Below are 15,628 nucleotides of genomic sequence, written 5' to 3'. Positions count from 1 at the left end.
GGAGTTCCGGCTGCGCATGCGCGGTTGGAAAAGACGGGAACGACGCACCAAAAAACATTACATTACAAGCAACGTTTTTTGGTGGCGACGGTCCGACGCAACCGTCGCAGCACGGTTGCGACATGTGGCAATGCGTCGCACTGCGTCACTAATAAAAGTCTATGGAGAAAAAACGCATCCTGCAAGCACTTTTGCAGGATGCGTTTTTTCTACAAAACGGCGCATAGCGACGTGCAGTGCACGACGCTAGTGTGAAAGTAGCCTTATAAATAAAACAGCCCTGGCCATGTTTGGCGATGAAGCATCCTGATGTAATAATTGAAAATAAACTATTTTGAAGTGTTGGTTTCCAGAAGTCATTGGCAGGACCTAAAAGGGTTATTTTAGTTTTGGAAAACTTCTGTTCCCCGGCTGCAATTTAAGTAAAAAAAAAAACCCACTTCAGCACCCTCCCTATCCGGGTCCTGCACTGAGTCTCCGCTGCTGCTACCGGTGTCTGTTATTGTCTGCAGCACTAACGTCATGTTAACAGCGCTGCAGGCAATCAGTGGGTTCATCGGCTCGTATCCTGAAGTGTGGTGCACTGATTGACTGCATTGCGTGTTCGACTGCTCAGAAAATAGCTCTGCCTGCGACTTTTTTTTGTAATAAATATTCTCCATTTTATGAAATATTAATGCAAAAAAATCAAGCACCAGCTACAAATTCGTTAGGGCACATTCGTCACAAAAAAATTACTCTCCAATATTCATATCAAACTCTAAATTTGTGAATTCGTTAATAACATTTCTCAAGCTGGTTGTATAGTCGCCTGTACTTAGCAGTCTGTACACGCCGACCTCATGACTCTGGTGCCGTAATTCGAGCTACTTTGTGGAAAGCGCGACAACGGAAATGAAGACTGCCTCTTCCTGAGAGAGAAACAATAGACCGGAGCTGGGAGAGCTGAGGCGGCGAGGTGAGTGCGGGACTGCGGCGGCCGAGGAGACCGGGGGACACCGGGCACGGCGGGCTACACGGGGCTATGGAAGGTGGAACAATACCGGGTCACTGGGTCTAGAGCCGGGGAGTGACTGGCGAGAGCGGAGGCTTTGCGGCCTAGTGGCCGGGGCACTGGAGATGGTGGTGCTAAGGAAAGCATCCCAATGGCCTCCTGCGTGCAGCAGTGCGGCCTGTGCCCCTGTATGCAGTGAGTGTGTGACCCCCATATTTATTATACACACCCACTGCTCGTCTCCAGCTCTCATTGTGGTAATCTGGATGGGAGTTTTACTACAGGGACCCCACATCTGCGTCACCTGGGCCCCTGGATCTCCTCTCCATGCATTCCATAGACTTTGGAAGGAGCAGTAGTGTGCATGGTAAGGCGCTGCGGTGATCAAACCTCTGTGCTGCCGTCATCAGGATAAAGCTCTTGTACAGTAGATTCACTGACTTTTTCTCTTTTGTTCCCCCCTTTCCAGGATCAATGTTGGGATTGGAGAAGTAATCAGCAAACATGTCAAGTAAGTGGTTTTGCATTAGCTATAAAGTGTACCTGTTCTTTTATATCTGACCTGTGTTGGTGGCTTTTTTATTTTAATTAAAGACTGCGCCGAAGAGCTCAGCAAGTACAGGTTCATTAAGAAGTCTATGGGTTAGCAGGACCTGTCCTCCCCCACCAAGCTGTAACACATCTACAGGCAATAGTTGTTCGGCTTTACGCTATAAGTCTGCAGTCACTCTCACTGCAGACTTGTGAATCCTGACATTGCATTTACTGCGCACTGTGAGGATTCTCCAATGCAGGTGCCAGGAATGGCAGCCATGTGACGTTAAGTATGTGATCTGCGTTCTCCTGACCGCATTCCAACTAGACTGTCTGGCCTCGCTTAAAGGTACCTTCACATTAAGCGACGCTGCAGCGATAGCGACAACGATGCCAATCGCTGCAGCGTCGCTGTTTGGTCGCTGGAGAGCTGTCACACAGACCGCTCTCCAGCGACCAACGATGCCGAGGTCCCCGGGTAACCAGGGTAAACATCGGGTTACTAAGCGCAGGGCCGCGCTTAGTAACCCGATGTTTACCCTGGTTAACATCGTAAAAGTAAAAAAAACAAACACTACATACTCACCTTCGCGTCCCCCGGCGTCCGCTTCCTGCACTGACTGAGCGCCGGCCCTAACAGCAGAGCGGTGACGTCACCGCTGTGCTTTTACTTTCACTTTAGGGCCGGCGCTCAGTCAGAGCAGGAAGCGGACGGCAGGGGACGCGCAGGTGAGTATGTAGTGTTTGTTTTTTTTACTTTTACGCTGGTAACCAGGGTAAACATCGGGTTACTAAGCGCGGCCCTGCGCTTAGTAACCCGATATTTACCCTGGTTACCAGCGTAAAACATCGCTGGTATCGTTGCTTTTGGTGTCAAACCTGACGATACACGCCGGTCTGACGACCAAATAAAGTTCTGAACTTTATTCAACGACCAGCGATATCACAGCAGGATCCTGATCGCTGCTGCGTGTCAAACTAAACGATATCACTAGCCAGGACGCTGCAACGTCACGGATCGCTAGCGATATCGTTTAGTGTGAAGGTATCTTAATTTAGCTGCATTGAGCCAGGCTGTGCCCATGTAGTTGGCACATGACTGCATGTATGCAAATCACATACTTGCGGTCACACACCTCCTGGCATCAGCACAGGAGGGTCCTCACGGCGTGCAGTGCACATTGTGGCTTCAGACTTGTAGCCTAAGGCCGAACAACTTGTGCCTGTATATGTGTTACAGATTGATGGGGGAGGCCACGTCCTGATAACCCATCCAATTGCTCGAGACTGCAGAAACTCCCTGCATAAGTGCGAGCACAGCATTGTACAGACCTATTGAGTAGGGATGGGCAGACCCGAACTTTATTATCTGACCCGAACTTTATTTCAAAGTTTGGTTCGGGAACCAAAACCCATTGAAAATAAAGGTTACCTGAACTGGAAAAGGAAAAAAATTCTCTCTGACCCCAGTACTGACTTCCGGTGAAAGTCCGTGTTTGGCTTTTAGCACCAGACAATAACTGTTCGGTATGAACGCCGAACTCGTAAGATTGGATTCACCCGTCTCTACTAATGAGTCTGTACTTGCAGATCTCTTCTGTGCAGGCTTTTGATCGATCGATGGAGGTCTCTGGGATCGAGACTCTTATTGCTTTAAAACAATTTTAAAGGGAACCTGTCAGCAGGATTGTGCACAGTAACCTACAGACAGTGTCAGGTGCCGTTACACTGATTACAATGATACCTTGATTGATGAAATCCTTCTTGTGGTTGTTGTTGGGGGTCTTCATGTGGTGCTCTGATTAGGTATTCATCAGTATGGCTTCTGACAGATCACTGATCCCTCACTGACCTGCCCCCTAGTTTACATAATGAATTATATATGAAAAAAAATCCCTTTCTGCAGACAGGCGGTGGCGTCATCTTGTAGGAGGACTTTTTTTTTTTTTTTATTGCGCCGCCTGTGCAGTACTAGCTATCAGTTTTGTTTTTTTCTAACGTATAGTATAAAAAAAGGAAAAAAATTACTTGCACATAACACGTGATCATGCTGCCTGCAGAAGAGGATTTTTTTTTTCAATGTACATAAAATATTTATTATGTAAGCTAGGGGGCTGTGACCTGTCACCAGTCTGAATTATGAATACCTAATCAGAGCACCACATGAAGACCCCCCACAGGCCGCCCCGCAGCATGAGCATATCATTAACTCAAAACTGAAAATCTACTATACTAAAGCATGACGTTGTAAACCATGCATGTACTATATTTATCTTCAAAATAGTATCCCTATGTATAGATTAGGGGGTAACTTGCTGATCGCTTGGGCCTGACCCATGGGACTCCCATTGATCCTGAGATCGAGTCTATGCAGATTCCTCTCTTGAAGCACTTTGAGTGGAGGTGTACATGCTCAACATCTGCTCCATTCATTGTGTATGGGACTGCTGCAGAAAGCCGTGCTCAGCTATTTCTGGCAGTCCAGGGGCAATAAATGTCGTAGAGGCAGAACTTGTTCACTTCTGCTCCATTCAAGACAGGACTCTACAGAACCCATCCTGGGCTCCAGAGCCCCGTTCTCAGGATCAATGTGGTCACAGACCATTACATTACCTCTGTGGGGTCTAACCTAACACACAAGTGGACTTGCTATATCCCAGTTAATCTTATGTTTAGCTAGTATGGATTACCTTTTACAGCTGCAGAACCTTGCTGGTAGAATATGGATGGACTGTCACAGGAGCTTTTACTTGTTGACATTTAAAGTAACTAATTGTTATGCACTTATTTTTACTTCCTCCCAATTTAACATTATTCTCTTTCCAACAGAGCGGCCGTCGTACGCCCCGCCGCCTACCCCGGCACCTGCAACAGTAAGTGAAGCTGATTACTATTACCAGTGCTTCACACGTTGCACATCAGGGCTGTAGCATAGATCAGCGGCAGGTTATCACCTCTCCAGTCTAAAGTAGACCTGTGGCTGCCTTTATCGTGCTCCTGATGTGCTCACACCTCATACAACACTCTCCTGAGAAGCCATAGAGCCAGCAAAGATGTACATTTGTCAACTCAGAAAACCCAGAAAATGGATGTGCACTAATTTTAATCACATTTTTATGTGATTTAAATTATTTATTTTTTCTGTTTCCATTCCCCTGATCGCTCAGCGTTGTATATAAAGCGAACCCTCCCCCCGCCTGCTTTATTCATATATCTAAATGTTGTTCTGTGTGTCCAATGTGTGCAGTCATCGTGTATGTCTCTGGTACCTGTGTGCTTGCTGCTGTTTTTGCTGTGTGATATATTGCATTTCTCACAGTTAGATTTCTGACTAGTCTTTCAGTATCTAACCTTTCCCACTACTGAGATAGTGATCACATTTTCTCATCTCGTGCAGCCATTGGAAAAAGTGGTAGCCCAAATGCCCATAACCCTGTTTTAGTTTGATTTTAACACTTTTTAAATAGAAACCCGGCAATAACGTGATTGTCACATGTCTGATATTTGAAAGCGGCAGTATAAATGTGATATCACATAGCCGCTAATCATTTAAAGGGCACTTGTCGTGTAAAATAACTAGTGATGAGCGAACTTGCTCTGTTAAGGTGTTATCCGAGCATGCTCGGGTGCTAACAGAGTATCTGTGGTGTGCTCGAATACTATGTTCGAGTCTCAACGGCTGCATGTCTCGCGGCTGTTCGACAACTGCAACACATGCAGGAGTTGCTTGTTTGTTAGGCAATCCCTGCAGGTGTTTGGCTATAGAACAGCCGCCAGACATGTAGCTGCAGCGACTTGAACATAGTATTCGAGCACACCACAGATACTCTGTTAGCACCCGAGCATGCTCGGATAACACCTTAACCGAGCACGTTCTCTCAATGCTATAAAAATAACGCTATTAACCTGCATATATGTGGTTAATAGCATTCTGACACTGACATGGCCGCCACACTGACAGCCCCGCTGCCGGGAGGAAATTAACTATATTCCTCCATTCAGCTTCCATTCCGCTTCCAGTTGTAGGGATGACCCAAGCACAGTTTCAGACACCGCTCTGTGTTTAGAGAGCGGTAGCTGCAATCGCGGCTTTCGCAGTGACTGACAGCAGGCTGGCTGGAATACTGAGCTGTCAGTCAGTGCCAGGGGTGTGGCTGCAGCCACCGCTCTCCATTTACAGAGCTGTGACTGAAAGCACAACGCTGCCGGGAGGAATAAAGTTTATTTTCTCCCCGCAGTGAGACTCTGTGTCAGAGTGCTATTAACGTACAGGTTCCCTGTAAATGGCCACCAATGTAATACATTAGAGAGACTGGCTCGCCAGAGCTGCTCTTTGCTGTCCGCCCTCCACTTAGGCGAGGGAACACGTTCTCTGTGATGTACTTTTGCCCATATAGATAATATGCCATAGCTCATAAAAACAAAACTCTAAACTTTATTTGTCTAGTCATCTGAAAGCTAGTTTTTTTATTGATGTTTGCACAAATGAGAAGCTGTAAAGATTTGCGCTCTTAGTCCCTTTTGTTTTCATTATACATGTGGGAATAACTGCTTACATCCAGCTTGAGTTATTCCTTTGTGCTCACACAGACTATCATCACTCTCCACCTTTGAGAATCTTTATATTTATCTCTATGCCCAAGCATAAAAATCTTGTAGCTTTTGTAAGCCTTTTTATCGTCCCTGCACACACAGGGATCTTGACTTTTGGCAAATCTTCTGGCATTTACAGCAAAATGCTGAATTTATTTGCAATTTTTTTTTCCCCCTGTAATCTAACAGACGAAAACGATTCTTCATAAAGCACCTGAAGCATCAAATATAGGACAGCAGGAAGGAAGTCCGCCTAATGGTGGCCACACACGTTACATAGAAGTGGGTTGATGGTTGAGCTAATGTTGAACCTTCAGTCAATGAAACTGGCCATACATGTTCATTGTCGCTGTGGAGGATGAAGGATCTTCTGGGCAATGTTCTTTCACTTACAATCTTTTATTGACCATCTTATGAAAATTTGAAACCCAGCCAACTTCTTTGGACATTGTGGTCTATCAGTTAAAACACATGCCCAGTGTTATATTCTAGCCTGCCAACATTCGTTACTGTAAAAATAATGTAATTAAGGAAGGTGTGGAAATGAGCAATGCCCGTGACTTCACATCTACAAATACTTGTAGACTTGTCTTCACCGGCATCACTCAGTGCGGAAATGAGCTGTATCAGACCGCCATGTTGGCTTTAATAAGACTTTACCCTATCATGGAAGGACAAAGCAGATTAACTCTTAGATCCCATGGGAGCTAAATGGCAACAGATGTATGTCATCCACTTCCCAGCGCAAATCAGTGATTGGCCAGATTTACGTTGATATCTCGTTGGATGCCTGAAGGGACATTAATGCTTAGGAAAATAATGATCCTTGGTGTAAGATTTTTTTTTTTTTTTCTTTAAGGGTAAATTCACACTGGGCGTTTTTTCAGCATTTTTTTTTCCTGCAGTTTTTCTTGGCAGTAAAGAAGCTGCAGGAAAAGCATGCTTTTCTTGCATTTTTTGCTGCATAATTGATGCTTTTTTGCCGCGGTTTTGGCATGCTAGATTTGTCTCTTGTGCATGCTGATAAAGTTTAGTGTGGGAAAAAAGTCCTATTCCGTAGAATTAGGTTTTGGCACAAAAACACGCTGCAAAACACAATACCGATGTTTTTGGTGCATTTTTTTAGCGTGTTTTTTTCACCACCCATTCAAGTTAATGGGTGAAAAACGCTGAAAGAAGTGACATGCAAGGCACAAAATACTAATGATTTCTAAAATCTCATAGGCTTTGCTGGTACTGTAAAAAGCAGCTGAAAATTAGCATAAAAAATGCAGTAAAACACCAGTGTGAACTTAGCCCAAGACATGTAAAGGGAACTTGTCAACTGATTTGTTATGTCCAAAGTGCATGAAGCAGAGCCTGGCGGCCCTATTGACGTCACACATGGTTTTCTGTAAAACTCACTTTGCTTTCAGAGAAAATATTGTTAGAAGATCCGTCTGGGTACCATAGCCTGAGACTAGTGCGGCCAGCGATTCCCAGCACTGCTGCCAGTGATTGGTCTCTCCCTATGTACATGTCCGGTGGAGACCTGTTAATTACCCGGAGCAGTGCTGGGAAGAGTCTAGTCACTTGCTCTGGTCCTCCGCTGGAGTTTCTAAATTCATTTTCTTTGAAGTGCCGGAGCGTATCAGAGAATAATATACCTGACTTTTTGGGTGACATGAATCAGATGTCAACTTTAAAAAAAAAAAAAAATTCACCAGTAATTCAACAAAATGGATCTATTAATATTGGAGCAATGGGCTCCTACTGGCCCACAAGCTTTCCTTGTGTTTCCTCCAATGATGGATATCTCACAGCTTCCTATACACGCCATATGCAATATCATTTTCATTTTGTAACTTTTTTCAGTTTCTATAATTTATTTTCTTTCCTTTGTTTGAATTCATTTCTCATTCGTGTTTTTGTCTCATTTGTTTCCATCAGCAATTGCCCAGCACACCAGGGTTTGTGGGATACAATCCATACAGTCATCTTGCCTACAACAACTACAGGCTGGGAGGGAACCCAGGCAGCAACAGCAGGGTAACGGTAGGAGATTGTAATTATGTGTGACCCGAGGCCTTGCAGCACAGTCGGAAGATGGGTTTGTGTTTCTGGAGGAGTCTGACCTCTCCCCTAAAGTCGGGCTAACCATGCAGTGTGGTAAAGGTACTGACTGGTTAACCAGCGTGGGCTAAGAGGCATTGTTAACCCTATGAGTAAGTGGGACTCCAGCTGCTGACCCAAAAAACCCACAGATTGTGTTACTATTCCTCTGCGGTAAGGCTTCTGCTTACAGAGTGACCCTATTTGCAACCACATTTTGTAACATATGGGATGTATGTCATAAAATCCACAGATGTGAAGAGGTTGTTTCTTAGAGACTATTCATAACAAGGCTTATGTAGACATCTTACTCTCTTGTAATTAATTTTTTTTTAATCCACCATACGGCTCCAGAACTATAAGTCATTTTACTTAGTGCTAATGCCAAGGTGGCTTGGTGGGTACTATATTGTATTAACGACTTGTGGGGTACACAGAGGACGCATTGCAACAGGGATTATATATATATATATATATATATATATATATATATATATATATATATATATATATATATATAATATTCTAATGTGAGCATTGTCCTCAGTATTTTATTATGTCCTATTGTTTTTTTTTGTTTTGTTTTTCAATAAGTATTTAACCCCTTAACCCCCAAGGGCGGTTTGCATGTTAATGACCGGGCCAATTTTTACAATTCTGATCACTGTCCCTTTATGAGGTTATAACTCTGGAACGCTTGCATGGATCCCGGTGATGCTGAGATTGTTGTCTCGTGACATATTGGGCTTCATGTTAGTGGTAAAATTTCCTCGATATTACTTGCGTTTATTTGTGGAAAAAAACAAACAGAAATTTGGCAAAAACTTTGTAATTTTCCAACTTGAGTTTTCATGCCCTTAAATCATAGAGATGTCACACAAAATACTTAATGATTAACATTTCCCACATTTTGTCTACATCAGCACAATTTTGGAACCAAAAATTTATTTTTGTTAGGAAGTTATAAAGGTTAAAAGTTGATTTCTCATTTTTACTACACCATTTTTTTTAGGGACCACATCACATTTGAAGTCACTTTGAGAGATCTATATGGTAGAAAATACCCCACAGTGACACCATTCTAAAAACTGCACCCCTCAAGGTGCTCAAAACAACTTTCAAGAAATTTATTAACCCTTCAGGTGCTTCACAGGAATTTGTGGAATGTTTTAAAAAATGAACATTTAACTTTTTTCACACAAAATTTACTTCAGATCCAATTTGTTTTATTTAACAGGAGAAATTGGACCTCAAACGTTGTTGCAAAATTTGTCATGAGTACGCAGATACCCCATATGTGGGGGGGGACCACTGTTTGGGCGTATGGCAGAGCTCGGAAGAAAAGGAGCGCCGTTTAGAATGCAGACTTAGATGGAATGGTCTGCGGGCCTCACACTGCGTTTGCAGAGCCCCTGGTGTACCTAAAAAGTAGAAACACCCCACAAGTGACCCCATATTGGCAACTAGACCCCCCCCCCCCAAGGAACTTATCTAGATGTGTTGTGAGAACTTTGAACCCCCAAGTGTTTCACTAAAGTTTATAATGCAGAGCCGTGAAAATAAAAAAATCATTTTTTTTCCCACAAAAATGATATTTTAGCCCCCAAATTTTATTTTCCTAAGGGTAACAGGAGAAATTGGACCCCAAAAGATGTTGTCCAATTTGTCCTGAGTACGCTGATACCCCATATCACTGTTTGGTTGCACGGCAGATCTCAGAAGGGAAGGAGAGCACTGTTTTACTTTTTCAGCACAGAATTGGCTGGAATTGAGATAGGACGCCATGTTGCATTTGGAGAGCCCCTGATGTGCCTAAACAGTGGAAACCCCCAGTTCTAATTGCAACCCTAACCTGAACACGCCCCCAACCCTAATCCCAACCGTAAACGTAATCCAAACCCTAACCCCATCTCTAGCCCCAACCCAAAATTTAGCCCCAATCTTAACCTTAGCCCTAACCCTAATCGGAAAATAGAAATAAATACATTTTTTTTATTTTATTATTTTTCGCGAACTAAGGGGGTGATGAAAGGGGTTTGATTTACCATTTATAGCGGGTTTTTGTTTGGCAGCTGTCACACACTAAAAGATGCTTTTTATTGCAAAAAAATAGTTTTGCATCGCCACATTTTGAGAGCTATAATTTTAATTTTTCCATATTTTGACCCACATCAAGTCATGTGAGGTCTTGATTTTTGCGGGAGGAGTTGTTTTTATTGGTACCATTTTTGGGCACATGATATTTTTTTATCGCTTTTTATTACGATTTTTGGGAGGCAGAGTGAACGAAAACCAACAATTCATAAATTTCTTTTGGGTGGGGCGTTTATACGGTTCCGCGTGTGGTAAAATTGATAAAGCAGTTTTATTCTTCGGATTAGTACGATTACAGCGATACCTCATTTATATCATTTTTTTGTGTTTTGGCACTTTTTTTTGCATCACTTTATTCTGAGGGCTGTAACTTTTCATTTTTTTTGCTGATAACGCTGTATGGCGGCTCGTTTTTTGCGAGACAAGATGACTTTTTCAGCGGTACCTTGTTTATTTATATCCGTCGTTTTGATCGCGTGCTATTCCACTTTTTGTTCAGCAGTATGATGAAGCATTGTTTTTTGCTTCTTTTTATTTTTTATACGGTGTTCACTGGAGGGGTTAACTAGTGGGACAGTTTTATAGGTCGGGTCGTTACGGACCCGGCGATACTAAATAGGCTTACTTTTATTGTTTGTTTGTTTTGTTGTTTTTTTTAATTTACATAAATGTATTTTTTTTTTAGAAAAATATTTATTTTCTTTATTTAGGTTTTTTTTTTTTTTTTAAATACACTGCTCAAAAAAATAAAAGGGAACACTTAAACAGACTAAGGGTACGTTCACACAGGACTTTTTTGCTGCTTTTTTTTGCTGCTTTTTTTATGCTAATTTTCAGCTGCTTTTTACAGTACCAGTAAAGCCTATGAGATTTCAGAAATCTCATGCACACACGTTGGTTTTTTGTTTGATCAGTTTTTTTCTGCTTTGCTGCTTTTTTTGGACATAGGGCATGTCACTTCTTTCAGCGTTTTTGCTGCGTTTTTGCAGCGTTTTTTCACCCATTGACTTGAATGGGTGATGAAAAAAACGCTGCAAAAACGCTGAAAAAACGCATGTAGCATTATTTGCTGCGTTTTTTGTGCAGAAAATCATGGCCAGCAGGAAGGGATCTCACAGCCAAGAGCTTAGGGGTGTGGTTAGTGAGGTGTGAAGAGCCATTGTGAGCCATTGTGAGCCATTGTGAGGTGTGAAGAGCCATTGGGAGGTGTCCTGATTGTGATCTATTGTGAGGGAGTTCCTGGTAGTGAGGTGTGAAGAGCCATTGTGAGGTGTCCTGATTGTGATCTATTGTGAGTGAGTTCCTGGTAGTAAGGTGTGAAGAGCCATTGTGAGGTGTCCTAGCAGCTGAAAATTGGCATAAAAAAAGCAGCAAAAATCTGCAGCAAAAATCTGCAGCAAAAAAGTCCTGTGTGAACGTACCCAAAAAACGCACCAAAAAAACGCACCTAAATTAGCATAAAAAAAAGCAGCAAAAAAGTCCTGTGTGAACGTACCCTATAACTCCAAGTAAATCAAACTTCTGTGAAATCAAACTGTCCATTTAGGAAGCACCATTGTTTGACAATCAGTTTCCATGCTGTTGTGCAAATGGAATAGAAAACAGATGGAAATTATTGGCAGTTATCAAGACACACTCAATAAAGGAGTGGTTCTGCAGGTGGGGACCACAGACCACATTTCAGTACCGGTGCTTTCTGGCTGATGTTTTGGTCACTTTTGTATGTTGGTTGTGCTTTCACACTTGTGGACGGACTTTACAACCCACACAAGTGGCTCGGGTAGTGCAGCTCATCCAGGATGGCACATCAATGCGAGCTGTGACAAGAAGCTTTGCTGCGTCTGTCAGCATAGTGTTCAGAGGCTGGAGGCGCTACCAGGAGACAGGCCAGTACACCAGGAGACGTGGAGGGGGCCATAGGAGGGCAACAACCCAGCAGCGGGACCGCTACCTCAGCCTTTGGGCAAGGAGGAACAGGAGGCACTGCCAGAGCCCTGCAAAGTGACCTCCAGCAGGCCACAAATGTGCATGTGTCTGCACAAACGGTTAGAAACCGACTCCATGAGGATGATCTGGATGTCCGACGTCCACAGATGGGGGTTGTGCTCCCAGCCCAACACCGTGCAGGACGATTGGCATTTGCAACAGAAGACCAGGATGGCAAATTTGCCACTGGTGCCCTGTGCTCTTCACAGATGAAAGCAGGTTCACACTGAGCACATGTGACAGACATGACAAAGTCTGGAGACGCCGTGGAGAGTGATCTGCTGCCTGCAACATCCTTCAGCATGACTGGTTTGGCAGTGGGTCAGTAATGGTGTGGGTGGCATTTCTTTGGCGGGCTGCACAGCCCTCCATGTGCTTGCTAGAGGTAGCCGGACTGCCATTAGGTACTGAGATGAGATCCTCAGACCCCTTGTGAGACCATATGCTGGTGCAGTTGGCCCTGGGTTCCTCCTAATGCAGGACAATGCCAGACCTCATGTGGCTGGAGTGTGTCAGCAGTTCCTGCAACATGAAGGCATTGAAGCTATGGACTGGCCCGCCCGTTCCCCATACCTGAGTCCGATTGAACACATCTGGGACATCATGTCTCGCTCCATCCACCAACGTCACGTTGCACCACAGACTGTCCAGGAGTTGGCGGATGCTTTATTCCAGGTCTGGGAGGAGATCCCTCAGGAGACCATCCGCCGCCTCATCAGGAGCATGCTCAGGCATTGTAGGGAGGTCATACAGGCACGTGGAGGCCACACACAATACTGAGCATCATGTTTTTTTGTTGAGGCATTTCCACTGAAGTTGGATCAGCCTGTAATTTGATTTTCCACTTTGATTTTGAGTATCATTCCAAATCCAGACCTCCATGGGATATTCATTTTGATTTACATTGGTCATTTTTGTTTTGTTGTTCTCAACACATTCCACTATGTAATGAATAAAGATTTACAACTGGAATATTTCATTCAGTGATATCTAGGATGTGGTATTTGTGTTCTCTTTATTTTTTTGAGCAGTGTATTTTTGCACATGTTAATTTTTATTTATTTTTTTTACATTGTCCCAGGGTGGGACATCACTGTATAAAGTCAGTTCGCTGATCTGATACTTTGCAGAGCACTGTCAGATCAGTGATCTGACAAGCAGTGTAGGAGGCTTCTCAACGCCTGCTCTCAGCAGGCACTGACAAGCCACCTCCCTGCAGGACCCGGAAGGACCCCGCGGCCATCTTGGATCTGGGGGCCTGCAGAGAGGAGACCCTCAGAGCAACGCGACCCTCCCTGCGCGATGATTCTCTATGCCACTGTAACACTGAGATCTTGTTTGATCGCAGTGTTTCGGGGGTTAAAGTGCCGGGAGCTGTCTGTGACTGCTCCTGGCACATAGTGCCGGGTGTCAGCTGTGATAATCAGCTGATACCCGGCCGTGAGCACTGCTGATCTCATATGACGTACTATTCCATCCATGGGGATTAAGTCCCAGGTCACATGGACGGGATAGTACGTCCGATGGCAGAAAGGGGTTAAATAATCTTTTTGGCACTCGTGTATAGTTCTTTGTACAAAATGTGAAACTTGATAGTACACAAATAATGCTGTGCATTATTATTCCGTAAGCAACCACCCGCTTAGTAAAGATTATTATTATTATTATTTTATTTCTATATATTCCGCATCACTTTACATTTTAGAGGGGGCTTGTACAGACAATAGACTTTACAGCATAACAATAAACACATCGTTCAAAACAGATACCAAGAGGAGTGAGGGCCCTGCTTACAATCTATGAGATCATAAAAATCAACAGTAAATAAAAAGGCCCATATAGCTCTGGAGCTGTGTGGAGGAATTTAAAAAAACAACAACAATGCAATACAGTGGGAATAAGATAAAAGTGAAAACTGGTGACAGGGCCTCTATAAAGCGCAAAAGAAACATAGTTCTTTTGTGCTTTATAATGTGTTTTTTTTTTTATTTCTAAAGCATTTAGCTCTTGGCACAAACTATAACTTGATTTTTCTATCAGTGTCAGTGCTATACAGCCCTGGTCATTTGTTCACTTCTTCCCAGCAATTGGACAGGCACGATCACGAATAGCATGACCTGCGGCATTCGGCAGCATTCTTTTAGATCGGGATGGCCTTACTGTGATATTCCCTTTTATTGCTTGTGACAGACGAGTTTCTGCTGTAGTGGCATACTCTACCAAGACCAAGCACATATATGATAGTGAGCATCGCTGGGATCTGTAACTTTCTTACCGGTGCTTCAGACTAGAGGCCTCGGTGCCCTATACTGGATGAAACCCTGACATTTTCTGTAATTGACTTGCATTTTATTTTTTCTTGCTGGCTAGTATACAGCTAAAGATCTTGTAGAGTATTCCTGATTGATACTTTATTCTGTCTATTACAATAAGATGATAAGATGATTCCAGTACAACCTCTTCTCCTGTGTTGCCCAGTGTCATAGATACAGTAGTGAGTGGTTAGTAGAAGAGACTATATGGCATCCATCAATATGAATTCATGGCTTAGCTGTTTGTGGCACACATGCTGTAGTGAGTGACAAGCTATGATCTCTACAAAGACTTAAGCTTGATTTAACATGATCTTCTCTTCCAGGCTTCATCTGGGATCACTATCCCAAAGCCCCCGAAGCCTCCAGATAAGCCGCTGATGCCGTATATGAGATACAGCAGGAAGGTGAGTGATGGATCTGCAGTATTGGAGACACAGCTATTTGTCTCCATACCATTAGCTTCTCCAAAAGCCCGATTTGTTCCTATAGAACACGTCCAGAGTACACGCTGCACCAAGAAAATCCTGTAGACATTTAATAAAACAGAAATCCTCTCCGCCACCCTTAATGTCTCTGAATAGGTCTGGGACCAAGTGAAGGCGTCCAACCCTGACCTTAAGTTGTGGGAGATTGGAAAGATCATTGGTGGTATGTGGCGTGACCTCACCGATGAGGAGAAGCAAGAGTACTTGAACGAATATGAAGCTGAAAAGGTACGAGGAGTTCAGAAAACTGAAAAATATCTCTAAAAAAATCTCATTAGAGCCACTGAAGGCTTCAGCCGCTGTTTCTTCTGAGGTGTGAGGGTTGACAATGCTGTTCACTGGGTCCCAGGCTGCATAATATTGGGTGGGATTAATTGGATTCAAAATAAGTCTTATATGCCAGTAGTATTTAGTGTTGTCCTCCGATATCTTCATATCTGTGATGCCAGTAGTATTTAGCATTACCCTCTATGGCCGGCGTGCATAAAAGAGCCATGTATAGCACTGGCGATTGGAATATCGCATCTCCATGTCTC

The 15,628-nt window shown here is 43.6% G+C and overlaps 1 protein-coding gene across 8 annotated transcripts in view; it reads left to right on the top strand.

Moving 5' to 3' along the window:
- The first annotated feature begins 494 nt into the window (after positions 1-494).
- SMARCE1 (SWI/SNF related BAF chromatin remodeling complex subunit E1) overlaps positions 495-15,628 on the top strand; it is a 32,100-nt gene continuing 16,966 nt past the window's right edge. For 2 of the 8 annotated variants that reach the window (XM_077252418.1, XM_077252416.1), the window contains exons 1-6: positions 495-958; positions 1,464-1,505; positions 4,358-4,401; positions 8,051-8,149; positions 14,931-15,011; positions 15,189-15,320. In XM_077252418.1, coding sequence (XP_077108533.1) covers positions 1,499-1,505; positions 4,358-4,401; positions 8,051-8,149; positions 14,931-15,011; positions 15,189-15,320 — 363 coding nt within the window. In that variant the 5' untranslated portion in view covers positions 495-958; positions 1,464-1,498. Of the gene's footprint in view, positions 1,362-1,463; positions 1,506-4,357; positions 4,402-8,050; positions 8,150-14,930; positions 15,012-15,188; positions 15,321-15,628 lie in introns of all 8 variants that reach the window. The other 6 variants (XM_077252423.1, XM_077252421.1, XM_077252417.1 and 3 more) reach the window with 5 other exon arrangements.

This window comes from Ranitomeya variabilis, chromosome 4 (genome assembly GCF_051348905.1).
Source record: "Ranitomeya variabilis isolate aRanVar5 chromosome 4, aRanVar5.hap1, whole genome shotgun sequence".
Lineage (NCBI taxonomy): Eukaryota > Metazoa > Chordata > Amphibia > Anura > Dendrobatidae > Ranitomeya > Ranitomeya variabilis.
Note: the sequence above shows the minus strand (reverse complement) of the source record. Positions and strands in the feature narration are given on the sequence as shown.